Genomic DNA, 26,916 nt, shown 5'->3' on the forward strand with positions numbered 1-26,916 from the left:
CTGCTCGCATCGGGTGCAAGGGCTGCCGGCCCCTGCTCGCACACCGGGAAGGCTGCGTGGGCAGAGCCCGCCGGGCTTCGGGGAGTCACAGGTGGGGCCCGGGGCCGGTCTGGCATGAGAGTCCCGTTCCTTGCCTCTGCCGGGCTGTGTGGCCCCGGGCAGGCCCCTTCCTACATGGGCCTGGCTGGGGGTCAGCGGTAGTGATTTCTGACTTTGGGACATTATGATTCCCAGACTCTGATTCTAGAATACGGGTGCTGTGGACGAGCCCCTTTGCAGGGGATCGAGGGGAGAGCAGCCTTCACCTCATCCCTGCCCCTCAGCCCAGCCTCCCCTCTCCCGTGACCTCGGTACCTTTCTAGAGAGAACTTCCTAAACATGAGGTTGACCTGCTCCAGGTCGTAGGCGTCCAGGCCCTCAGACTGGTGCGAGGAAGAGGAGGAATGGGTGGAGGGGGGTCCGAAGGGGAACCGCTCGTGGCTGTCATCTGCGAAGGCGTAACGGACGCTTCAGGCCCCCGAGCAGGAGGGAGGGCGGCCCACGGCCTTCCTGACGTGGCCGAGGCGGCTCCTCCCTTTCTGCCTCCTGGCAAATCCTCCCCCCTCCCCGGATGAGGGAGCAGCCTCAGTCAGCGGGTCCCGGAGGCCCTGGGGCTATAGGGCCCAGTCCCGGCATCCTCTCCTTCAGAGCCATTCCCCCGCCTCCAGGGGGAGCCTGGAAAGGCGGCGCCATTAGCAGGCACTGGCTCTGCTTTGGAATCGAGGTCCAAAGTTTCACCTGGAGACCTCAGGTCTAGCCACCATCTACCGGCCTGGGCGGGTCTGCAGGACCAGCGTGTAGACGGAGTAAGGAAGCCCCCACTCCTCCCAACTCAGCGGAACCCCGAGCCCCCCAGGGAAAGACGCCCACCCTGCACAGCTCAGGCCGCTGGGACGGGAGATCTGCAAGCCCTGCTCTGGGCTGATAACAAAGGCCCCTCTGCAGAGAGAATTTGTCCCGACACTGCAAAACGCTCTGGACGGCTGCCCAGAATTCTCTTCCCAGCTCTCCCCTTTCCAAACTCCTGGAGCTCTTCCCATCACCCAGCCTCGATTAGGTGCCGACCTGTCTTTAACACTTGAAAGCTGCTGGTGGTCACCAATTAAGGAGAGCCACTAATCTTTCATTTTATCTGCTGGCAGCCTGAGCCGGCGAGGGGTGGAGGCAGGCTGGTGGGAGCCCTGGAACCGAGGGGGCTGGCGGGCCACACCCGGAGGATTCTGAGCCCGGCTCCATGCTGCCAGCTCCTCGGGGCCCGAGGACGCTGCCACCATCCCAAGGCGCCGGGCCATCTCCCGAGAAGCCGGAACCCTTCCTGTTCTTCTCCCTCCTGCCCAACCAGTCAGAAGCTCGGGTCTGGGGACTTCCCTGGTGGACCAGTGGGTACGACCCTACTCTCCCAATGCAGGGGGCCCAGGTTTGATCCCTGGTCTGGGAACTACATCCCACACGCTGCAACTAAGAGTCTGCGTGCCGCAACTAAAAGATCCCGCATGCCGCAACTAAGGCCCAGCGCGGCCAAAATAAATACATGATAAAACAAATAAATAGGGGCTTCCCTGGTGGCGCAGCGGTTGAGAGTCTGCCTGCCGATGCAGGGGACGCGGGTTCGTGCCCCGGTCTGGGAAGATCCAACATGCCGCGGAGCGGCTGGGCCCGTAAGCCATGGCCGCTGAGCCTGCGCGTCCGGAGCCTGTGCTCCGCAACGGGAGAGGCCACGACAGTGAGAGGCCCGCGTACCGCAAAAAAAAAAAAAAAAAAGCAGCTCAGGTCTGCAGACCTGCATGGGTCTCCCCACTGGTCCTCAACTATGCCACCACAGTCTCTGCCACAGCAAGAACTCAGGGACACAGGTTCTGTGTCCCACGCAGCTGTAACAGGGCCTGGGAGGTGCAGGAACTCAGCGTGTGTTGGGCCTCGCGGCTGTAAGGGGTGGTGGCTGGCGGGTGCTGCGTGCACGCTTACTCCCTGGAGACGGAGCCCTCGTTTCTGGCTCTGCGTGGTGACATGCTGGGCCGAGGGAATATCCCCTCCATCATACCAGCTCTGCCCGTGGGTCGGGTTCAGGGCTACCACAGCCCCTCCAGTCTCCCCAGTGCCTGCCTGCCCCACACCTACAGTTTCAGGGGATGAAAACCAACCTTAATCGCCGCCCTATCTCCATCCCAGGGCCCCAGCCCCATGCCTGCCACTCGTCTCGCGAGGCTGGTTAACAGCTCAATTAACACCTGGCTTCGTAAGAGGTCCCCCTGCTTCCAGCCCCTCCTCCACCACACTCCTCCTTAGTCTCCCTAAGGCTGTTTCTTCATCTGCAAAACGAGGACGACAACAGCATCTCTGAAAACAGCTGCTGAGAGTCACTGGAACTGGATAACAGCGCTTGGCTACATCACGAGAGCTGTGCTTTCTTAAAAACCCAGAACTGACTGATTCTACACTCAGCATCGGGATGGTTCCTACTGTCTGCGGAACAAAGGACAGGCCCCTCGGGCGCTTCCCGGCCCAGGCCACTCAACGGGCGGAGACCTGTCTTCCTTGTGCACAGACAGCCCTCTCGGAATCCACTCTGCACACGTCTCCTGAGGACCTACTGTGTGCTGGAAGGTCAGGATGGGGCCGACGTGGCTGCCACCCCTGTAATGTCTCTCAGACCTGCTGGGTACCCACCGTCAAGATCTAAGGCATCGAAGCCACCGCTGTCATTGTCGTCTTCAACTGTGCTGCAAGACATAAGGGGGGACAGGAGAGCTCTCCTGACTGTGTGTGCAGGTGGGCAAGGGAGAGCGAGGCTTCCGGAACGTTCTGGCTGTCCGAGAGGCTGTGGTTCTGAGAGGGCAGGATGGGTGGGAGAGGAAGGTCAGCAGGTGGGTGGAGGGCTATGGGCCATGGGAGGGCTGCACGAGGCTGGGTGCTTTGCTGGGAGGGCAGGGCGGCCCCAGAGCCTGCAGAGGCCGCATTAGCTGGCGTGAGGACGGACACAAAGAGCCGCTGAGCAGAGTCCCCGACAGCCCCACCTGCTGCTTCCCACTCATTCCTCTCCCCGGACGCAGAGTGCTTAACAGCGTTTATACTCGGACGGGCCGCATTGTGTGACGGGCCCAGACAGACAGGACAGGACGGGAGTGAGGCGCGTGTTCCAAGAGCTCTAAGCTGCTCCTGTGTGGTTCCTGTGATGCAGTAACGAGGCCCAAGCCAGGTGGCTGGCAGGACCCAAGGTGGAGATCCAGCCCCGCTGGCCACTCCTTGGTCCGGCCCTTCTAGGAACCACCACCAGCCTCTGACTCTGAACGTACGGTGCTAAACATCTGGTGACTGGAAACATCTGGATGCCCAGGCATAGCTCTACTGTGGTCTCCACAATGGGGACGCTGATGGCCTCCACGAGGGGAGGAAAGGGGAGAGGCAGCAGCAATGAGGGGGACATTCACAGGGTCTCTCACTCTTTGGCAGAAAAAGCCAAGCTCTGGAACCATGGGATGGAAAAACCTGATTTCTCGGTAGCAGGGGGTTTCATCATTTGCTAGCTAGCTGGGGGCCCTGGGAAAGCCATGTCCCTTCTCTGAGCCTCAGCTTGCTCATCTGTAAAATGGGCACCATCCTGCCTATACTTCAAGCTTCCCTTAAGGACTGCCGAGTTAGTTAAGTGTCGAGCGGCACAACAAGCACCCGGAAAATGTCCCGCCCCCTCCCTCCCTGTCACCCACCTCCGATGAGGCGCATCCTCCTTACAGCGTCTGACGATGGAGTCATTCCCTGGGGGCTCGGCCGTGATTGACATGATGCTGGAACGGCTTCGATGGGGCTGCTTCAAACACACACACACGTGTTACGGGGAGCTGCGCCTCCGCGGGCACGAATATCATACACACACGGACTAAACTTAAATCAGACGAGGCCCCGCCTGCTACACAGGCAGCGTGCGCCCGCAAGCTGGTTCTCAGCGGTGACCTTGGCCGAGGAAGGCTCGTGCTCAGCCTGGGGCGGACGAAGGCACCAACCCTGGTGCACATCTGCTCGCCCCGGGGACAGGAAGCGGGGAGGCGGCTGGGAGCCCGAGAGACGGTCCTCGTTTGTGCCCAGCACAGGCGGAGCTCTCTGTCCCCAGAACTGCCCAGCCTTGGACACCTGCTCCGGACGAGAGGAAGACCTTTGGGGCTGGTGGATGCCCACGCAGACAGCTCGGCGGCTGGAGGGTGGCCCTCTGAGACAAGGCCCGCTGGCTCCCGGCAAGGGCTGCCTGAACTGAGCGCCTGGGATTCCCCCCCCCAGAGCTGGGCTCGGACAGGGGCCATTCCTTATCACGTCTCTCTCCTCCAGGGCCTGACGCTGGAGCAGCTGACCAGCTTCCCAGGGCTTCCCCTCGGGCTTAGAATTTCTACTCCCATGCCTCCTGCTGCCTGGCTAGGGGGAGTGACACCGCTCCGCCCAGGTGGGCTGGAGGGAGGTGCGCGGGTGCCGGGCAGGCCTTGCTCTGCGCTCCGGCCCCCGCCGGCTGCCCCCCTCCAGCTGCCGGAGTCGCCAGAGGCTGAGAAGCGGCAGCAGGATCGTCAGCCGCAGCCCTGCGGAGGCCCGTCTCTTCCGCCCACCGAGGGTTAAATTGGGGAAGGAGGTGGCAAGAAGGTGTAAATACACCGCGGGGCCAGGAGACGTCGAGCAGGGCCTGGGCTGCAGCCCTGGGCGAGGAAAGCAAGTGGGCCGGGCCCGCGGGGCGGGCGAGGCCGGGGTGGGGGGCCCGGCCCGAGCTCCGAGCCGCAACGGGGAGCGGCGGTGAGGGCCCTGCTCACCATCTTGGAGAAGGAGGTGGTGATGGGCAGCGACCCGGAGGAGCTGGGGCTGGCGTCCGTCACGTCTTCTTCGTGTCCCCTCCCTGTCCTCGGCGAATCGGGCAGGAGGCGCAGACAGAAGGGGCGGGGGAGAACGGGGAGGGCAGGGTCAGTGAGAGCCCCTGGGGCACTGCGCCCCTGCGGCCGTCCTGTGGGGGGGGCCTCCTCTCCCCTCCGCTTGAGGAAGAGCCAGGTCTTTTCCCCACCATGTCCCTCCCCCACCACAGGCCCAGGGCGGCCTCGTCAAGGCTGGACGATGCCCTCTGTCCTGAGGGCCAAGGTGGGCATCCCGGCTGGCACTCTGTGTGTAACAGCGGGAACTGGGGCCAGAACGTCCCCACTAAACAGGCCGACTGGGGACCGGGGCCGATGCGCTGGGTGTGCTGCCTCCCGCGCAGACCCTGGCGCCCCTGTGCTCCTTCGAGGCTGCCTGGGGGCTTCTGCACGCTCCTTTCGGCCCTCGTCTTGCTGCAGGGGAGCGGTCAGCTTCCCCATCCACAGCCCCACGCGCTGGTGTGTGTGCGTGCGTGCGTGTACGTGCACAGCCAGCCGCACACGTGCACCCCAGTCCGTGGCGCCCTTGAGGTCCCTGGCCCAGCGCCCCACGTCAGGCGGCCGGCAAGGCTCCGTCTCCGCTGCACCCCTTTCCCTCTCCTGGGCACAAACGCCCTCTCCACTTCCGCTGGCTGCCGGCCCTTTGCACCTCCTTCTGTACAAGGTCCCTAAAACACCTGGTCTGGCCACCAGGGAAGTGGCTCGGCCCCCACCTTAGGGCTCCCCTTCCCCCGGTGTCCCCACCAGGCACAGCCCAGATCTGGACCCCTGGCTGCCCTGCTCTCCTCGGAGGGATGAAGCCCGTGAACTCGGGCCTGGCCGTCAACCTCTGCGGGCTCGTTCCTGGCGCCGTCCTGCTCTGACCCCAGGAGGCAGCACAGCTTTCTGTATCACACGCTTCCCAGGCTGCACATCCATGTCTCTGCTTCCTGCTCCATCCCGGGGGGCCCTGCTTCCTGCTCCATCCCGGGGGGCCCTTCCGGAGGCCGTGCCCAGCGGCCTCAATCTTCCCTTTTCTGGACCTCGTCTGCACGTGCCCTTCTTGACAGATCCTTCTCCAGCCTTCTTCCAACTGCTCTCTTGGGTGTCCAGAGCCACATTCCACCTCCTCACCGATGGCCCTGCCCGAGTACCTGGGCTCTGGAAGCATCTACGTGGACCTGCCAGCACCTGGCACACAGTGGGTGCCCGGTGCACCCAGGCAAACCCTCGCTAGCCAGCTGTCGCTCCAGAGTGGCGCTGAGGAGGAGTGAGAGGAATTCTGGGGACAGTGTATCTCGGAGAACCCAGGGGTGAGGGGTGAACTGGTGGCCTCCCATGCCGGGGACTGCCTGCCCGGAAGGCCGGGAGGGAGGCCAAGTATCGGGGCTCTGGACGGACCCACGGGGAGAGGACCTCAGATGTGACGTTTCCGTGGTCGGGGCTCCCGCCCTCTCCGATGACAGTAATCACCATCTGGACACCCTGCCGCCCCGGGGCCCCAGGGCCCCCGGGCCCCCGAGACCCCTCCCGGGTTAACCTTGCAGGATCGACGCCTACGATGGGAGAAACAGATGGACCGAGAGTCAGCGTGACAGACAGGAGAGGGATCCGGGCGTCTCACTAACCTTGAAAATCTGATGTTCGCTTCAGGCTGATGGGGGATTTGGCTCTCTGCAGCTGAAAGAGGGGAGGGGAAGCAAGGAGACAGAGAACACAAATCAAACAAGGCCTGAGACACACGTCACCGGCGCTAAGGCAAGAAAGAAACTGAGGCGAGCCCACGCTGCCCTCGTCACGTGGCCGCAGGAACCACGGAGGGTGCAGGATGCCCACGGATACCCCACGGCCGTGGCCCCCCCGGCCCAGCGCAGGCAGCCGCTGGTACAGACACGCTCGCCCCACGGGAGGCGCTGCCACATGGCTCGGATGGTACAAGGGCCGAGAGTGGAGGTGGGGTGGTACTGTGCCGCTGAGCAGAACTGGCTACACGGCACGGGGGAGTTTTCAGGAACAGACGAGGCTTTGGGGCAGCTGCCCCGGCCACCCCGGCATTAGGTGCTGGCGGTTCCAGGCCGGCCTCCGAGGTGCTGCCCTAGGCCTTCCCGCTCCCTGTGCGCGAGGGCGGGGAGAGCAGAGGCCCCGCCAGGCCCCGCGTGTGAGACCGTCTCATTCACTCAGTCACATCCATTCATTCCTCAGCTGATGGAGCGCGCGAGAGACAGAGCAAAGCAGATAGGATGAGTGCTGTAAGTCCAGCTCCATCACGAGCCACTGACGTCGGGAAACACGCGATAGGCGCTCAATACCTATTCGCTGAATAAACAAGTGAATTTGGAGATCGTGCTTATATCATTCTCTCTCCTCTCTCTTAACTTGTACTCCATTCGTAGGAGATGAAAGAATTCGCCAGAACAAACAAGCAAGAAGTACAAAGCTGGCACGGTTTCCGTTCACAGGGCTGACGGCGGTCAAGTCGCATCAGGGGTCTGAGACCCGCCCCAGGACCACGTGAGGCCCTGCTGCCTCCTCCCCCGCGTGCAGGGGGCCCCCAGCGCCCCGGTCCCCACCCCCGCCCCGGCTGCGTGCGAGCACCTGGATGCCCTTCAGGTTCATCCTGCGCTTGGGCGGGTGGTAGGGCAGGAAGTAGCGGCTGTCCTCTGGCGAGTCCTCTGAGGTTGAAGAATCGTCAGCCTCCTGACCGTTGGTCCTGGGGCTGGTGTCCCCAAAGTTCTGAGAGATGATGGTCACTGGCAGGTTCCTGGGCAAACTCTGGAGACAAGGGGAGGCCGTGTCCGTGACGGAGCACGGAGGAGCTGCCGCCACGCGCAGGAACAAGCTCTAATGGAGCTATCACTCCCTCGGGCCCCAGGCTTGAAGCTCGGACGGCCTCCTCCTCTTTCCTGACCCCCGCGTCCACCCCGATGCCAAGACCTACCACGCTAGCTCCACTCTCCTCCTCACAAGACCCCCGCCCCCATCTCCCTCCCGCCGGGGCCCTGGCGCAGACCCTCGCGCTGTGCTCTTTACAGTAGAGGGACTGCCTCCCAGATGGTCTTGGCCCCTTATCTGATACACCACCATCAGGTCCACAATTTCAGGCCCTAGGCCTAAGCTACAAATATAAGGAATGTTACTGAATGACTGGGTAATGATAACAACAGTGCCAGGTACTGTCCTAAGTAATTTATAGCCATTATCTGAAGCTGAGGTGCAAGGACATTACGTAACTTCTGGTTGGTCCCCTCAAAGCCACGCAACACCCTCATGCTACGCTGCCTCCAAACCCAAAGCTTTTGGCCTTACTTCCCGCACAAAATCCGTCACGTCCAAGAATAACTCACGACCGAGCTCCTTAGCCGACGGGCCCACTCGGCTCCCTCCTGCTAACCGCTCCAGCCCACCTCCTGCCTGTCCCCGCCTCCCACTCCATGGATGACAGACCTGCCAAGCGCGGCCTGCCGACGGCATGCCATGGGTGTCACGCCTCCAGGCCTTTGCTCGTGGTGTCCCCGTGGGCTGGAATACAGCCCCATCTTCCCTCACCTAGCCAGGCGCCGTCACAGCTTTCGTTCATGAATTCAGCAGATGCTCCCCGAGGGTCCACCCTGTGCCTGGCCCTATGCTACACGTTGGACAAACAGAGGGGCCTACACGGAGCTCCTGCGTCATTACAAACTGTGGGAAACGCGCAAAAGTTGAGGGCATAACACAGAGGCTCCTGGTTTCCATCAGGAACCGGTGAAGGCCTAGCTGAGGAAGTTGACACTTCAGCCAACCCCAGAAGGGGGTCAGAACTTGGCCAGGTGAAGTCCGGGGACAGCATTCCAAATGGAGGTCCCGAGGCTGGCTTCTCCTGTAGGGAGTCTTTCCCGGAACCCTGACAGAATGGAGGCCTCCCCCCCTGGGCGCCTACAGCGCCCCTTCAACGCGTAATTTACAACACGTGCGTTGAGATGTCACGCTCCTGGATCTGCGTCCAGCACTAGATCTGAGTCCCCTGGGCGAGGGGCTGGGAGGGTGGGTCCGATCCTGGTTTCCCTGGGTGACTGACTAGCGATGCCCTCGGGGAAGTTGCTCAGCTGCTTGCGCCTGGATTCTGCCCTTGGCCAAGGGAGACAGCGATCTTACTGTCCTGGCGGGCAGTCCTGCGGCACAGAGGGCACTTAGCACGGTACCTGCAGACACAGGCACCCAAGCCCACAGCTACGAGAGTGACAGTATCATCTATCTGCCTGCATCACGGCAGCGCTCACTTTGGAGCGCCTGGGGCCCCGCTGTGACACGTGCCTGAACTTCAGATCGAGATAAACGACGGTTTCCTTACAGGCCCTACTGACTTCAATGGGAGCAGGGCGTCTTACACCCGATGACCGTCCGGAGGGGTTTAAGGACACCCAGTGGCAGGCTAACGGCCGACAGAGGTCCCCTGAGGAGGAGCTGCGGTTCTAACGCGGGAGTGACTTGCCCGAGATCACCCGGCCAGCAAGCGGCCCGGCCAGGGTTTCGTCCTGCCTCTTCTAGCTTCAAAACGAGCGGCTTCTACTCATCACGACCCAGACACACGGCTGCTCTGGGTGCGGGAGGGAAGGGTGTGCTTCCTCGCGGGAGCGCGCGCGCCTGGCAGCCCCACCTGCTCGAGGCCGCCACTGTCCCTGGAGAGGCGCCGCAGTTTGCTCTCCAGGTTCACGATGCAGGCTTCCCGCCGGACCATCTCAATCCTCATCTCGTCGTTCTTCTCCTCCAGCTCGCGGATCTGTTTCCTGTACTTGTCCTTTTCGATTAAGCACTGGGAGTACTGGGTCTGCGCCTCGTCCCGGGAATGGAAGGCCTGCCCGGAGGAGGAGAGGGACGAGGCCGATTGGCTCTTCGCCCCGACGCTCCCAAGTCACACCCAGACGCCCGCTCCCCAGCCCACGTGTCGGTCCCACGGCCTCTGGCCCTTTTCTGGACCCTGACTCTTGGGCGTTTCACTCGATACCATCCTGAACAACACGTCACAGCCCCCGTCTGTCCAGCCCCGGCTGTGTCTCTTGGAGCCCACCCTCCGCCCTAGCGAGTGGCACCATTATTATTATTCCCACTTCACAGACGAGGCCTCCAGGGAGTGGCAGCTCGCCTGCAGCCACGCGTCTGAAGAGTGACGGGGTCTGGACCTGGCCATCTTACTCTAAAGCCTGGGCCGCCGGGCTCCAGCTCAGGCCCCCATGCTATTCAAACGAACTGGGATAGAATTCATTTTGGGAACGGAAGCAGGAAAGATGGATTCACGAGTGATTCCGGCGGAGTTAATGACACTGCCCCGGACAAAACCTCCTGCTGGACCCCATGGCCCGGAGCCCGCGGGCCTGCCGCGCAGCCGCCCCGGGCAGCCCGTACCTGGTCGCGCTCCCGCTCTACCTCCTCCAGCTGCAGCATGAGGGTGTTCATGCGGTGCTTGTACATCTCGCAGTCCTTCCCCAGGGTCGAGCACTTCAGCTGCAGGTCCTCCTTCTCCTCCAGGTACTGCAAGCACAGGGGAGGCCAACGCACGCGTCAGGCGGCCATCAATCGGGGCCGAGAGCCATTCTCTGGCTGCGTCTTCCCAGAGCCCGCCTGCCCCTCCCCACGGGCCTGACCTCGCGAGAGTCAGCTCTCTGACCAGAAGGGACCAAGGTAAAAGGCCAGTCCACCAACGGAGATTTGCTGTGGACCTACTACGTGCCAGGGAATGAACGGGAGACAGGGTGGACGCCACGTGCGCCCTCCCGTGGCCTTCAGCCAGCGGGGAGACAGGTGCCGTGCTAACGCTTAGTAATTCACGAGCAACTGACGCACAGGGAATGTACACCAGGGGCCAGACCCGGTCCCTGGAAGAGAGTGTGGGCTCTGGAGGTTCCACTAACACACATCCGTGCCGTACAGGGGCTCCCGGCCCGAGGGTGCCAGCTGGGTGGGTGCTGCCCCGACCGCCCATGGGGCCCACCTTGTCCCTCAGCTCCTCCGCCTGGCGGACCTCCTCCTGCAGGTTGTAGATCTTGTTGACGAGCTCCTGCCGGTCCTCCAGGGCCTCCTTGCGGTCATGCTCCAGGATGTCCAGGATGGCCTTGTCCGAGTCCGGCAGGCTGCGCTTCCCGGCCTGGGCGGGCGGGGAGTGCGGAAGGGGGGAACGTTTAACGGTGCTGGGGGCAGGGGCCCAGGAAGGTGGCAGACAAAAGTGCCGGCGACACACTGAGCAAGCAGAAGGTTTTGTGCCAGGGAAGCAGAGAGAGGCAAGGGTCGTTGTCTCTTGGGGTCCCTAAGCAGCTTATCATTTACGAATTTTATCACCTGGAAAGCAGCATAAAGCCCACTTCCGCGCAGAAACATCGCGATGCCTGTCGTTCTGCCCCGGCTCTTATCAGAGCTCAGAGGAGCACTTGCTGCTGCTCCACACACTTCACAGGTGACAACAAAGAGAGGGCTGATCTGCCTTCCAGATGCCTCCCCTGAAATACCAATTAATCTCGCCGACTAAACCGGGACGCATCCTCTGCTTTGAACGAGAGCCTTCCGCGCCAGGCAGCCAATCCTGGGGGGTGGGGGGAATCATTCCGGAGGAAGGGGCGGGTGCCTGTTTTCTTTCCCTGCGTATGTATTTGGGGCTATCATTCCTCCGTACCTACAGATGATTCTGTGATGGCAAAGGGGGGGAGGCCCTTGAAGTTTTAACAAATCACACAGAGCTGAGAGTTGAGTTTCTTGGAATCTTTAAGGCAAGAAGATTTCTCGGATGTACTCTTCTCACAGCAGCCAGGGCAGTGATTTTGTGTGAATGGTGATTTTCACGGAGTGGTTCAGCCAGGGGAACATCGCCGCGAATTTTATCTCACATAATGTCGTGCCTCTGAGAAGTGGGTGGTGCGGTCACCCCCGCTGACAGAGGAGGGACTAAGGTGCCCAAGGATGACATGAATTCTCTGTGGTCCTGCGGTCAGCAGGTGGTGGCTTTGGGACTCACACCCAGGCAGGCATGTCCGTCCCCGACCCTCCTCCTCCCTTGCGCCCACTGTGCCCGCACTGCCCTCACCTGGATGATGGACTGCAGCTCCTGGATTTTGGTCTTCAGCATTTCATTCTCCCGCTCCAGCTCCAGAACTTGCTCCTTCTTGGGCCGGTTCTCGATGTCGTTCTTTAGTTTCAGCGACTGATTCCTCTCCAGCTTGCATTCCTCCTCCATCTTATTCAATCGGTGCTTGAGCTGGTCGATCTGAAACACCCACAGGGTGCCGAGGGGAGAACGCAGTTGACAGGAGACATTCAGAAAAGGCAGTGCCTCCCAGATCCTACTGGACTTCCAGCACGAGCTGTGCTCTGCCCCGCTCTCTCCTTCCTCCAGTTTGTGACAGAGAAGGCCTCAAAGAAACCTCTTCCAGTGAAACAAACCACCCCCTCCTTGATGAGGAAGAGGGTCCTGATCCATTAATTCAGAACAGTTCTAAAGCAGTTACGTCCCCTGGAAGACTCCCTCAGGCAACTTGCGTGGAGCGGAACAGATTACAGACTAGGATAAAAGGCACCCAACCTGGCGTTTCCCTGAGGTATGTTATCCATTTTAAAGGTCTTTTAGGATGGGTTTCAAACTCCAATCCTCAGAAGTCAAGATTTCCTCAAGAACCCTCAAGAACCCTCGTGTTATCGCAGGGAGCAAAGAGATGGGGAGGGCGGGGATCCGGGCCCCACCCTGACTTCACACCCCACAGTAGTTCTGCATATGCACGTTTTGGCCTCTTGTGTTTCACACAAGATTTTAGTTGAACAAATGGCATTGCTGCCACTGACAGGATCTCTGGCCTAAAGGACCTGCCCAGACTTAGTGTGTAAGAAAGAGTGGCTTCCTGGAGGAGGAGGCAGTTACTACCCCTGGAAATGGGACAACTTCTCCAGCTGTGCTGAGCTTCACCCAGGAGGCGAGTGTGAGGAACTGAGACTGGGAGGAAGCTTCTTAAACCTCTGTGACCTAGCCTGGCTGCTTCCCCAAACTGATCAGCCTTGGCCAAACACCTAGAAGAGGAAGATTGTTTTCAAGGTCTGCAAGGAGGAGGGTACCAAATGGGTGAGCGTCCTTTTTCAATTCTAGGCTTATGGGGGGAACATCTCAAGACATCTGGCAGGTGGAGGGTGACGGCTTCAGCAAGGAAGGACCTCGGCTGTACGTCCGTGGTCTGAGGGAAGGAACAAAGAGGCATGCAGGGAAGCAGCCTGGGCCTGAGAAATGGCCTAGGACTCAGCTGGCCAGATGTTCTTTCAAGTTCTAGATATGGTTTCTCACTGTTACTATATGGCCAGAAAAACATAAAACAGGAGAAAGTTCTAGGAGAGAAAGTTTTAAACCTCCGCCACAGGTTAACACCTCCAAATCCTAGATGAGACAGCACAGAAACCTTGCTTCCTGGTCACACACACACACGCACACACACACACACACACACACACACACAGTCCTCCTTAGAGTCTTGGAAGATGAACCCAAGTGACCTGTTCTGGGTCTAGATCCCCAGTCCCATCCAAGTGGACACAAAGTGTGTGCTTACTAGGTCAGCCATCTTGCCAAAGACATATTTCAGCATCTCAGCAATCCTAGGGCGTAGGTATTATTTTCATTTCCATGTAACTGGCATTTACGAATGAGGAAACGGAGGCCAAGAACCCACTAAGTGGTAAAGCCAGAAGTCAGATTTGAAGTCAAAGCCAAAGGGTTTCAAAGCTCTTGCGTTTTGCCTGCTATGCCACCGACTCAATCCACCGGAATTCTAGTGGACTGTTTACTGATCTGTCTGGTTCAACTAAATTGTAAGTGACCTGGGCACAAATCAGGTTATTTATGCCTATGTCCCCCGCAGTGCTTAGCACCGTGCCTTACACATGGCAGGTGCTTCATAAATGTTCTGAGGGTCTATTTTCCACCTAGCAGCCAGAGTGATCTTTCTAGATATAAATCACTTGTCACTCGCAGCTCTCAATCCCTCAGTGGCTTCCGTCACTACTGGAATAAATTCCAAGGTTCTTACCAAGCCCCCAGGATCTGGACCCTGGCCGGCTCCCATTTGCTCATTTGGCTCCAGCCCCACTGGCTCTCCTGCTGTTTGTCGAAAACACCAAGCATGGCCGCTACCTGGGGCCTTTGCACTTGCTCCTTGCTCTTCCCCTGAGACTTGCAGGGCTGGCTCCTCCCTCTCCTCAGATCTCTGCTCCTGTGTCTCCTTGTCAGGAACGCTTCCTGACCATCCTATTTAAAACAGCACCCCTCACTCACTATCCCTAAACTCTTTTCTCCCTCTTCTTAATAGCACTTATTACTACCAGCGATTGATGCATTTCTTTTCTGATTAGAATGTGAGCTCCATGACAGCAGGGCTTTGGTTTTGAGTTATGTATCCCTGGAAAAGAGGCTGGTGCAAGGCGGTGCACAATAAAAGGAATGAATGAGTTAAGCAATTCCCTTCTCCATCTCCCTTTTGGAAGTAAACTCATTAATGACATCTACCATTTGGCTGCTGGACTGTTCACTGATAAGTGACTCTTCCACTGCGTCATGCTGCGCTTTGTGGATACAGCTGTGAAGGGCAGAGTCCTGGCCTCAAGGATCTCATGAATCCACGGGACAGGTGCTGTGCCCATCTCCTTGGGATTTTCCCGAGGGCCATAGAGCTGGGCAGGCCCCTGAATCCTCCATCTTCCCCCTCACCCAGCACGGGTGCAGTGCCCACGAGCTGGGCCCATGTGCGCATCTCTGGTTCACGTGCCTAGTGGGTCCTCGCTCCGGAGCAAGTGGGAAGCTCCACTGGGCCCAGGTGCGCAAGTCTGCACGTCCTGAGCAGGACGTCAAGCTCACTGGGTCTGTGCGCATGTGCACACATGCGCAGTGGATCTGGGCGCTAAACTGCGGCACCGAGCCTCGCTGGGTTGGCGTGCGCGTGCGCACAGTTGCTCTAGGCTGCCGGAACTCCCGCGTCTTCCTTTCTCCCTCACCTGGCCAGGTGTTAAACCCTGCCCCTGCCTGCCTGGTGGCCTTCGCTTCCCGCTCACTCACTTTGGCCCAGCAGCTCCCGCCACGTGCCCCTCACCTCGAGCTGGAGGTCCCGGCTCCGCATGACCGCCATGTTTTTCTCTTCGCTGAGCTGGGCGTAGCGCATGGCCAAGTTGTAGTTGTCATCCTTCACCTTGACCAGCTCGTCGTTGTAGCTGTCCCGCTCCTCCTTCATCTTGTAGTACCGGTCCCGGAAGGTCAGCAGCTCCACCTGTGTCAGCGTCAGCTGCTTCCTGTCGTCCTCCAGCTGTCGTGACTTGGCCAGCAGCTCACACCGCTGCAGGTCCTTGGCCTTCATCTGCTGCTGCAACTTGATGACCTCGTTCATCAGGAAGTGCGTGAGGCCCTCGTGGCCCTCCTCCACTGTGGAGAGGGGGGCACCCAGTCAGGCCTGAGGACTGGGGAGGGGAAGAAGGGGGTTCCAGACGTGGGGCAGGTGTCATTCGTTCACTCATTCACTCACCAACATTTTACTGAGCTCTTACTACCCATCAGGCACCGGGGATTCAGGGTGCGCAAGACAGCCTTGGTCCCGGTAGAGCTTATGTCTGGTAAGGGAGACAGACATCAAAAAAGCAAGTGATCACACGCAAATATAACTACAGAGTGAGAGGACTGTACAAAGTAAAGGTATGGGGGACTGTGAGAGTGTGTAACGGGGTGGGGGGGACCAGATCCAGCTGAGTGGACAGAGGCATTAGAGAAGGCTCCTGATGGATGGGCTCAGGTATTGAGGAGAGAAAACACATTCTAGGAAGGTGGAACAACATTGCCAAGGTCCTATGGGAAGGGAAGAGGAACCTGGCACATTTCAGAAACTGAAGGAAGACCAAAGTGGCTGGAGCTCAGAGAGAGGGAGAGGCAGAAAGGTGAGGCTGGGAGTATGATCAGGGGCTGGACCATGTAGGGTCCTTGTGGGCTGCACTGGGGTCTTCAGATGGCAACAATGGAAAGCCACTGAAAGGTTTTAAGTAGGGGAGGGTGACATGAGGAGTGGAGAACTCATTGGATCAGAGCAGGAATGGATATAAAGAGCTGATAGGGTTGCATGGGTCTTGACTAGGATAGGGGTGTATATGGAGAAAAGACAGATTTAAGAATATTTAGGAAGGAAAATTAAGATGTCAAGATGACCACGGGCTCTGGTTCATGGGATACTGGCAGGAGGGTAGGCAAAGGAAAGGACAAGATGAAGAGGGTAGGGGGAGTTCCACCCCCCCAACACTCATGGGGGATGTTCAGTAAACACCCACTTCTCTTGATTCAGTTTGTTCCTCTGTGACCTACATTTCATCATCAGGCAGAAATATGGTTGACAGTTCCTAAGTGCCACCGGGGCACTGTCCTGACGTCACAGGTCCATAAGCTTAGAGCTGTCCCACCACTGGACACACACACACACACACACCCCCCTCCCATCACAGTCCGAATGCTGCTGGTAAAGCCACTTACCCACAATGGTGGAGAATCTGCGAGTGGGTTCCTTTCCAGTCACCAGTTTGTACAATTCTGGGTAGTAAAATTCCAGACTCTCCAAGAAGGCCACGTAGCCCCTCTGCCCCTTCGTATGCAGAATGTCCAGCAGGCGGCCTAGAGGAAAGGCCAAATCACTCGGTGGGCAGAAGCGCCCATGCCTCCAAACCCAGTCTTGCGCTGGGCCCACATCCAGACAGTACACTCTTAAGAAGAGAGCCTCACCACATCCTGTCACTCCTGAGTTTTATCTTACAGTCCAGCTAATGTAAATCGAAGTGCTAGGCCCTCGGCAGGGACTGTGAGTGTTAGTTTCCGTTCTCCCAAAGACTGGTGGAACCAGAAGCAGCCATAGGAAACCAACAGTCTTAAAGAGCTTCCCAACTGGCCAGGGCTAAAATTAACCACACAGGCGTCTGTGATTGAAGGAGGACGGATGTACAGCAGTGGTTACGGAATAATATATGGTTCTCTGGGATTCAGACCAGGAAGATAAGTATTTGGGTGGGGAGCTAGGAAAAGTCCTAGGAAGCAGGAATAGCTCCATGTTCTCAGTCTGGGAACGTTTTTAATCTAAGTGTAATTTCCTTGGCAGTTTTCAGTTTTTATCCTACTGGTTCCACTTATTCTCTACATTTCTCGCCCCTTCCTTAAACATTTTATTTTCAGCTGTTTCTTCCCTTGAGGCACTAAAACTCAATCCTTCCCCTAGGGTAGACATAATAAATACATTTCATCTTGTGTCACCTGACTGTTTGTCACAGCCGCCCGGATTCTAAAGTTACATCCAGGCTCAGTAGGAAAACATGCTGGGATTAGTGATGTTTGTCAGGTAAAACAGCAAAAGAGAGTCATAGCATATGAGCTGCTTATCACCAGTCATACTGTGGGCAAGTGAGGTTCAGCCCTCTTCGACTGTGAACCACAGAAAGAGATGCATTTTATGTCGTGACCGCATGCGCACACACAAAACGTATTTTGCTACAAACATGTATGTGAATACACACACAGATGTATATAAAACCAAGATAGTGTTCACAGACCACACTTACTACCTACCTTTAATGCATGTGATAAAGTGTCATGGACCCCTAGGCGGTCTGGAAAAGCCTATGGACCCTTTACCAGAATAACATTTTCAAACAGATAAAATGCATTGGATGACAAAGGGAATCCATCATAATAAGATGCGTGAACAAATACTACATTTGCGACTCAGTAATAAATGGGCTTCTTCATCAATGCATCAAATAAGCCAATCTCTTGGCAGGTCTGATAACTGCTATCATTTCAAGGGAAAGATGAGTATAAGTGATATTTTGAAATCTGTAATGGCTGTAGCGTGATAAGAAGATATCTGTGTGTTTGCTGTTGGCAAGGACACAAGTATTGCTAATCACTATGATTTGTCGCCTACCTGCGTCCATAATTGAAGGGAACGCCAAGCCTTAGGGGGTAAAATAAGGATGTAATTTCCCCCTGGCCAAGTTAATAGACCCTCTCTGCCCATGGACAGTTTGCTGGGGGACCAGGGGTGGGGAGAGGTCTATGGACTCTAGTTAAACATCCCTGACTGAGAGAAACGCCATTTTGCTGCAGCTAACTGTAAGTTATCTCCTGAGGTTACCTGCCCGGTTGATCTTGGACGGCAGCATGGGAGCATTAAGCACTTCATCTTCATCTTGTTCATCAATGACCTTGCACTGGCGCAGGTAGGGGGTGAGCTTGGCTGGGTTGATGTAGCGACTCAGCATGTGCCGGTTGCACTCCACATTCTCCCACAGGGCATCCTCTTCATCCTTCAGTGTCTGCATATAGTCATCCATCTCTGGCGCCCCTCCTTTTAGACATAAACCCCAACAAGGTTAATAAAAGAGCCTCACTGGAATAGCTCTATAAACTTTGGAGAGATCTCCAGTATCCACTGTTAGGTGAAAAAACAGTAGAGAAAAGCATATATATTCTACCTTTTTTTTTTGTTTTTTTGCGGTACGCGGGCCTCTTACTGCTGTGGCCTCTCCCGTTGTGGAGCACAGGCTCCGGACGCGCAGGCTCAGCGGCCATGGCATCATACTATATGCTTTCCTGTTTCCTTTTTCAACTTGCTTTTTTCTCTCTGCATTTACTGAGATTTATCTAGGTTGATACATACAGACCTAATTCATTCATTTTTAAAAACAGCTTTGTTGAGATATAATTCACGTACCATACAATTCACCTTTTAAAAGTGTACAATTCAATGCTTTTTAGTATAATCACAGAGTTGTACAACCATCAGCACAATTAATTTTAGAACATTTTCATCACTCCCCAAAGAAACTTCATACCCTTCAGTAGTCACTCCCCTCCAATACCTGCTCCTCCAGCCTTAGGCAACCACTAATCTATCTTCTGTCTCTGTAGACTTGCCTGTTCTGGACGTTTCACTTAAATGGGATCGTACAACACGTGGTCTTCGGTGCCTGGCTTCTTTCCAGGTTCATCCATGTTGTATGTAGCATGTTTCAGTACTTTTTATTGAGGAATACTTTCTCATTGTATGGATATATCACACCTTGTTTATTCACCCATTGATGACTTTGGGCTGTTTGGTTATTACAAATTATGCTACTATGAAGATTCATGTACACGTTTTTTGTCAACGCATGTTTTCATTTCCTTTGAGCAGATATGCAGAAATGGAACTGATGAGCCATAAGGTAACTCTATGTTTAACATTTTGAGGAACAGCTAAACTGTTTCCCAAAGTGGCTGCACCATTTTACATTCCTGCTAGCAATGTATGAGGTCCTAATCTATTCCTGCTAGCGATGTATGAGGTCCTAATCTATTCCTGCTAGCGATGTATGAGGTCCTAACCTATTCCTGCTAGCGATGTATGAGGTCCTAACCTATTCCTGCTAGCGATGTATGAGGTCCTAACCTATTCCTGCTAGCGATGTATGAGGTCCTAACCTATTCCTGCTAGCGATGTATGAGGTCCTAATCTATTCCTGCTAGCGATGTATGAGGTCCTAACCTATTCCTGCTAGCGATGTATGAGGTCCTAACCTATTCCTGCTAGCAATGTATGAGGTCCTAATCTATTCCTGCTAGCGATGTATGAGGTCCTAATCTATTCCTGCTAGCGATGTATGAGGTCCTAACCTATTCCTGCTAGCGATGTATGAGGTCCTAATCTATTCCTGCTAGCGATGTATGAGGTCCTAATCCATTCCTACTAGCGATGTATGAGGTCCTAATCTATTCCTGCTAGCGATGTATGAGGTCCTAATCTATTCCTGCTAGCAATGTATGAGGTTCTCATTGTCAACAATTATTCTTGTCCATCGTGTTTAGTACAGCCATCTGAATGGCTGGGAAGTGGTATTTCACTGTGGTTTCGATTTGTATTTCCCTACGAACTAATGACATTGAGCATCTTTTCATGTGCACGTTGGCCATCTGTGCATGAGAAATGCCTCTTCAGATCCTCTGACCATTTTTAAATTGGACCTTTGTCTTTAATATGGAATTTTTATGTGTTCTGGATACAAGTCAGATATATGATTGGCACATATTTTCTCCTATTCCGTTGGTTACCTTTTCACTTTCTTAAAGGTATTATTTGTAGCACAAAAGTTTTTAATTTTGATGTAGTCCAATTTCTTTTTTCACTTGTGCTTTTGGTGTGTATCTAAGAAACCATTACTTAATTCAAGGTTATAAAAATTTACTTCTATTTACTTTTCTAAGAGTTTTATACTTTTAACTCTCACATTTAGGCCTATGATGCATTTTGAATGAACTTTTGTGTATGGTGTGAGGTAAGGGTCCAGCTGTTTTTTACATGTGGAGATTGAGTTGTTCCAGCACAATCTGTTGAAAAGATTCTTCTTTCCCTATTGAATGGTCTTGGCACCTTTGTCAAAACTCAATTTACCATAAACGTGAGTGTTCATTTCTGGACTCTCAATTCTATTCCATTGACCTATATGTCTATCCTTATGCCAGTACCACACTGTCTTCATTACTGTCAATGTGCAGTAAGTTTTGAAATTGGGAAGTATGAGTCTTCCAACCTTGCTCTTCCCATTTCAGATGTTTTGGCTATTCCGGTCCCCTTGCAATTCCATATGAATTTTAGGGATCAACTAGTCAATACTTGCAAAAAAAAGTAGTTGGGATTTTGATAGTGAATCTGTTGCATATGTAGATCAACCTGAACAGTATTACCATCTAGCAATTAAGTGTCATACTCCAAGAATATGGGATGTGTTTCTATTAATTTAGATCTTCTTTAATTTCTTTCAGCAATGTGTTGTAGTTTTCAGTGTACACTTCTTTTGCTAAATTTATTCCTAAGTATTTAAATTCTTTTTGATGGCATTGTAAATGTGAACTGTATTCTTAATTTTATTTGTTGAATAAAATTCATTGTTAACATATGGCTATGCAATAAATGACTTCTGTATATTGCTCTTCCATCCAGCAGATTTACTGAAATCATTTACTAGTTCTAACAGTTTGTTAGTGGATTCCTTATGATAGGATGTTTTCTATATGACTTTCCTATGTATAAGATAATGTCATCTGCAATTACACTGTTTTACTTGTCTTTTCAATCTGGATGGCTTTTCTTTTCTTCTCTTTTTTTTCCCCTCTAATTTCCCAGGCTAGAACTTCTAACACAATGTTACACAGAAGAGGCAAGAATGCACATCCTTTTCTTGTTCTCTTTTTTTTTTTTTGCGGTACGCGGGCCTCTCACTGTTGCGGCCTCTCCCGTTGCGGAGCGCAGGCTCAGCGGCCATGGCTCACGGGCCCAGCCTCTCCGCGGCACGTGGGATCTTCGCGGACCGGGGCACGAAACCGTGTCCCCTGCATCGGCAGGCGGACTCTCAACCAATGCACCACCACGGAAGCCCCAGTAGGTAGGTTTTTGATTACTAATTCTTTACTTGTTGTAGGTTCCTGTTTTTCTTGAGTAAGTTTCAGTAATTTGTGTCTTTCTAGGAATTTGTCCATTTCATATAAGTAACCGAATTTATTAGAAACAACTGTTCATATTATTCCTTTATCTTTATTTTGCCTCTTATTTCTGTAAGGTTGGTAGTAATGTCCCTTCTTTTATTTCTGATTCTAGTAATCTGGATCATCTCTCTTTTTCTCTTGGTCAGTCTAGCTAAGGGTTTGTCAATTTTGTTGAAATTTCAAAGAAACAACTTTTGGTTTCATTCATTTTCTCGATTGCTCTTCTCTCCTCTAACTCGTTTATTTTCGTCCTAATAGTATTACTTCCTTTCTTATCCTTGCTTCAGTTTTCGTTTGCTCTTCTTTTTCTATTTTCATAAAGTGGAAGGTTAGGTTACCGATTTGAGATCTTTTAAAAGTATTAACACTTACAGCTATAAATTCCCTGCTGAGCACCGCTTTAGTGACACCACTGAAGTTTCAGTATGTTGCATTTTCATTTCCGTTTGTCTCAAAGTAAATACTCTATTTTCTTGTGTGATCTCCTTGAGCTATTGGTTATTTAGAAGTGTGATGTTTAATTTCCCATATTTGTTAACTTCCCAAATTACTCTCTGTTATTGATTTTTAATTTAATTCCATTGTGGTTGGTAAACATACTTTGGATCACTTCAATCCTTTTAAACTTACTGAAGTTTGTTGTATGGACCAGCATATGAAGAACATTCCAGGTGGGGGCTTGAGAAGAGTACGTATTCTGCTGTTAGGTGGCACGTACTATAGACAAGTCCAAGTTCAAGTCTCCTATTTCCTTGTTGATCTTCTGTCTATTGTTCTATCCATTATTGAAAGTAGAGTACTAAAAATCTCCATCCAGCTATTATTGTTGAATTTTACATTTCTCCCTTCAATTCTGTCAGGTTTTTTGTTTTTTTTTTTTTTTTTGCAGTATGAGGGCCTCTCACTGTTGTGGCCTCTCCGGTTGCGGAGCATAGGTTCCAGACGTGCGGCCCAGCGGCCATGGCTCACGGGCCCAGCCGCTCCGCGGCATGTGGGATCCTCCTGGACCGGGGCACGAACCCGTGTCCCCTGCGTCGGCAGGTGGACTCTCAACCACTGCGCCACCAGGGAAGCCCCAATTCTGTCAGTTTTTGCTTCATGTATTTTGAGGCTCTGTTGTTTGGGTTAGGTTATATTTATAACTGTTATAACTTCCTGGTGGTTGACACTTTTATCATTATGAAATCTCTTCTTTATTTCTAGTAACACTTTTGTTTTAACGTCTATTTTGTCTGATATAAGCCACTCTAGCTCTTTAATGGTTCTTTTTAGCATAGTCTATATTTCTATCCTTTTACTGTCAACCTCCTTGTACCTTTGGATGTAAGGTTTTTCTCCTGTCGATAGTATACACGTGATCTCGTTGTTTCAATCTAATCTGGCAGTCCCTTAATTTTTATTGGTTTATTCATTTTTAACTGTTGGATGTATTATTCCATTGCAAGAATATACCATAATTTATTTCTTCATTTTCCTATAATGGAGATTGAATTTCTCCCCAGTTTTTTACTTGAAAATTTAGCACTATTTATAATAGGAAAAAAACGTAGCCAATCCAAACATTCTTCAGCAGATACTCCATGACCCTTTTGCATATAGAATAACATTTTGAAAGTATTTGGTGATATAAAAAGATCCCAAGACATCGTTTATTTAAAAAACTAAAGGGAGGGAGGGAGATGCAAGGAGGGAAGACATATGGGGACATATGTATATGTATAGCTGATTCACTCTGTTATAAAGCAGAAACGAACACAACATTGAAAACCAATTATACTCCAATAAAGATGTTAAAAAAAAATGAAAGTAAATACGTACACACATACATGTGGTATAATTAAAAAATATATTTGGTCTTTGCCCCTGGTTCCCAGCACAGAGTGACAAGAGTGTGAATGCTTTTTGTATGGTAACAAGATAACTCTTGGGTAAGGGGCCCCTAGTAGCTTTAGGATGGGAGCTGAATGCCAGAAGAACCAGGCAAGTGATTAGAAGGTTGTAACTTTCAGCCCCACATTCCTGCCTCAGGGGAGGTGAGAGAGGCTAGAGATTGAACTCAGTCACCAACAGAGAATGATTTAATCCATCACTCACGTAACAGCACCTTGATGAAAATCCCTCAGTGATGGGGGGCAAAGAGCTTCCAAGTTTCTGAATTCAAGCACACGCTGGGCGAGTGGCTCATCTCAGCTCCATGGGAACAGAGGCTCCTGTGCTCGGGACCCTTCCGGACCTCCTCCTGTGTGTTTTCATTTGTATCCTTTAAAATCAACTGTTATAATAAGTATAGTGTTTTCCTGAGTTCTGTGAGCCATTCCAGCAAATTACTGCACCCGGCGAGGAGGCTGTGGGAGACCCTGATTTAGAGCTGCTCAGGCAGAGGGCAGGTGGCCCTGGGTTTGGGGCCACCATCCTGGGCGGGGGCAGGCTTGTGGGATTGAGCCCTTAGCCTGTGGCTTCTTTGCTGCCCCTGGACAGTTAGTGTCAGAACTGAACTGGACTACTGGACACCCAGGTGGTGTCAGAGAACTGGTGGATGTGAAACAATGACACGTATTTGGTGTCAAGAAAACACTGTACATTTGGGGTCAGAAAAAATATCACAACACAGTAGAAACTCATCCATGTAATGCAATACCTATAATTATATAGGTAGGGGTGTGTGTGTGTGTGTGTGTGTGTGTGTGTGTGTGTGTGAAAGAGAAGGGGAGCGAGAAATAGGGAGAGGGGAGGGGAGGGGAAGAAGGAGGGAGGGGAAACGTTTGAGAGGATCTGATTATACTGATTCTATCTAAGAAGAGGGAGGAATTCCGAGGTTACTGGCCAGGAGGACTTGGACGTTACCTATACTGTTTTAGCGTTTACAACACACACACCTATCAGTGTCTTATGTGTATAGTTTGAAAAAGGAGAAAAAGAAAAATGAACAAAGATGACAGCGAAGTCTAGGGAAATAGGTACGCCGATATGTAACATCTGCCTTCCTGCCCACGCCCTCAGGTGGCCACAGCCCTGACATCCTGTTTGTACCAGATAAACCCTCCAGCCACGGCCGACCGACCTGCTCCAAGAGGACCAGCCCTGAGGCTGGGTGCACTCGTCCAATCCCTTGACCTGGGAATTTCCTATGGGCCAAAGAGACAGTGGGGTGGGTGAACGTGCTGTGGGGAGTTAGCTAGAAGGTGGCATCAGGGCGGCCACAGTGGAGGCTAGAACTTGGCCACAGTAAAGCAGAGCCCCAGGCAGGTCGAGGCTACGGAGGCGGAGGGAGCTGGTCTGCCAGGTGGAGCTGCAGTGAGAGACCCCGAGGGCCCCTGAGAAGTGGCCAGAGTCCTCTCTCTGGGTGTGTACCTCTACTTCCCAGCCCTGTAAGCCTTGGCCACGTGTGATGTCTGGTCCTTGCTACAGACCTTCAGGAATCTCCCCATTAATTTCAGCTGGAGACTCGTGCATGAATATTCAACAGAGGCATCGTGTATCCAAAAAACCTGGACACCCTACAGACGTCCCGACACAAGTAGAGGGGGTCAATAATGTGCGTATTCAACGACGGCATACCCTACAGCAGGGCAGGGGAAAAGAACTCCGGCTTACGCGTCAACACGGACGGACCTCGGGGAGGTGACGCTGAGTGTAAAAGCAAGTCGCAAAAGATTAAGTGCGATAGGGGAGCGCCCACGAAATTTCCCAAACATACGCAACTCAGCTATATGGTTGAGGACATACTGCAAAACTATACTGAAGAGCAGGGGTCTGATAAACGTCAGAAGGGTGAGGGCAGCAGGACGGCTGTGACGTGGTGGGACACATAGGTGACACGGCTGATCCTGGGAAATACTGCTTCAGCTGGGACACGCGTGTCCATTTTACTGTTCTTTGTTTCACTGATACACGTACACATTTTTATGTGTGCGTGTGTGTGTGTATAAAAACGTATGAAATATTTCATGGGCAGAAACTTTGGATAGTGTAGCTAGGCTCAAAGGAAAAAAACCCCACCTTGACCACAATTTCAAAGGTATTTCTCTTCTCAAACGCTTCCCTGTAACTCAGCCTGACTCGGCACCGTCACCTGTAGGAACCTGGATGAAGCATCTGCTCGGAAACACACTCTTAGACACTGAGGCCCTGAGCTTTAACAGCCTGTCGGGCTGGACGGGCCTCCCTCCCCTCAACTGTAGCCAGAGTTGATGGCAACTCGGACAGTACCCTCAGCAGGGTCTGGCTTGGTCTTGAGTCAAACCCTAGACCACATCTGTCTTTCTACACACAGCCAGAAAAAGCAGGTTCAAGCCTCCTGGGCCACATTCTGCAGGAAGGGCTATTTTGCTCAAGTTCTTACAGGCTCGAGGAGACTACCTGCCGGTGGACAAACTCCACGGAAGCCGCTGGTCTCACGTCCCTCCGCCATTCGTTGGAAACATGGACCGTGTGGCCCCAGCTGCTGCTATGATACAATTCAGCATCTCTGTCTTGACCTCCGAGCTGAGGGTGGCCCCCCACCAGCCCCCACGGTCGCACCTCGCCTGACGGTCTCTGATTCTCCACCAGGTGCCCGCTCGCTCAGAACCTGCTTCCTGCACCTCCCTCGGCCTGGAACCCTCCCCTCCCTGCTCCCCTGGCAAGTCTCAGGTAACCTCGCTTTCTATTTATTTTACATAAAGGAGACACACGTGAAGTACCTGGCATAGAGTCGGCGCACAATGGACAGGAGGTGACTTTTACTCCTTTTACTCCTTCTGGCTGGGGCTGGTCCTTCCCTGAGCCAGTTTCCTTCCGGATGTGGAGGTCTGATGGGCAGGATCTGTAAGAGGAAAGATAATATGACTTGAAACAAGGCCACAGGTTGGAGACAGAACCATTCAAGCAGCAAAGGGGCCCGCTGCTTTGGAAGCAAAGGCCACACAATCCCAGGGCCTGCATCTCTTCAGGTGACAGGGACGCAGTGGACTGTGGCCTGGAGCTGCTGGGGGAGAAGGGCTTTTGTTCCCACCGATGGACAGCCGGGAAAGGCCACTGGCCCCAGGTCCCAAGACTCTGGGAGTGGAGAGAAGGCCACCTGTGGGGCTGCTCATGGCCGGGTGGAAGCTCGTTAGAAGTCTTTGACAGAAGCATTTGCAGAGTGTAGAGGTTCTAATCAGCTAGTAATTCATCAGGTCAGAAGCAGCAAACCACACTCCTGAGTCCAGAAACGTTCCCTTCACTGTGAGTGACGTCTCAGCTCTGCTCGCCGTGGTTTTGGGCAGGAACACGCCGTCACTTCCCCAGGGCGGCGTTCCTTACGGTGACTGGCAAGGCCGTCATGCCCAGCCAGTCCCTCCAGGAGCCCAGCTGGGGCTGTGGGTTTTGAGGGAAAGGGCCAGCTCTCCTTCTGGAGAAAGGGCGGTAGAGGAGGGGGCAGTGGGGGGGGCGGTGGGGGAGGCGCAGACCCTGAGAAGGTCAGGAGGAGCTGACACCGGTCCTCTTTTTTTTTTTTAACTTTTATTT

The 26,916-nt window shown here is 53.6% G+C and overlaps 1 protein-coding gene across 7 annotated transcripts in view; it reads right to left on the bottom strand.

Moving 5' to 3' along the window:
- CARD11 (caspase recruitment domain family member 11) overlaps positions 1-26,916 on the bottom strand; it is a 109,905-nt gene that overhangs the window by 12,874 nt on the left and 70,115 nt on the right. For 5 of the 7 annotated variants that reach the window (XR_010934725.1, XR_010934724.1, XR_010934726.1 and 2 more), the window contains exons 2-15: positions 26,112-26,233; positions 18,044-18,256; positions 16,396-16,533; positions 14,981-15,306; positions 11,944-12,123; positions 10,861-11,013; positions 10,275-10,400; positions 9,529-9,726; positions 7,491-7,667; positions 6,524-6,575; positions 4,824-4,906; positions 3,744-3,844; positions 2,707-2,759; positions 355-487 (exon numbers count right to left, since the gene is read on the bottom strand). Coding sequence is in view for 4 of the 7 variants with exons in the window: in XM_067705381.1 (XP_067561482.1) it covers positions 355-487; positions 2,707-2,759; positions 3,744-3,844; positions 4,824-4,906; positions 6,524-6,575; positions 7,491-7,667; positions 9,529-9,726; positions 10,275-10,400; positions 10,861-11,013; positions 11,944-12,123; positions 14,981-15,306; positions 16,396-16,533; positions 18,044-18,256; positions 26,112-26,118 (1,940 nt within the window). In the remaining 3 variants the exon portion in view is untranslated. Of the gene's footprint in view, positions 1-354; positions 488-2,706; positions 2,760-3,743; positions 3,845-4,823; positions 4,907-6,523; positions 6,576-7,490; positions 7,668-9,528; positions 9,727-10,274; positions 10,401-10,860; positions 11,014-11,943; positions 12,124-14,980; positions 15,342-16,395; positions 16,534-18,043; positions 18,257-26,111; positions 26,234-26,916 lie in introns of those variants that run through there. The other 2 variants (XM_067705383.1, XM_067705384.1) reach the window with 2 other exon arrangements.

This window comes from Pseudorca crassidens, chromosome 15, assembly GCF_039906515.1.
Source record: "Pseudorca crassidens isolate mPseCra1 chromosome 15, mPseCra1.hap1, whole genome shotgun sequence".
Taxonomy (NCBI): domain Eukaryota; kingdom Metazoa; phylum Chordata; class Mammalia; order Artiodactyla; family Delphinidae; genus Pseudorca; species Pseudorca crassidens.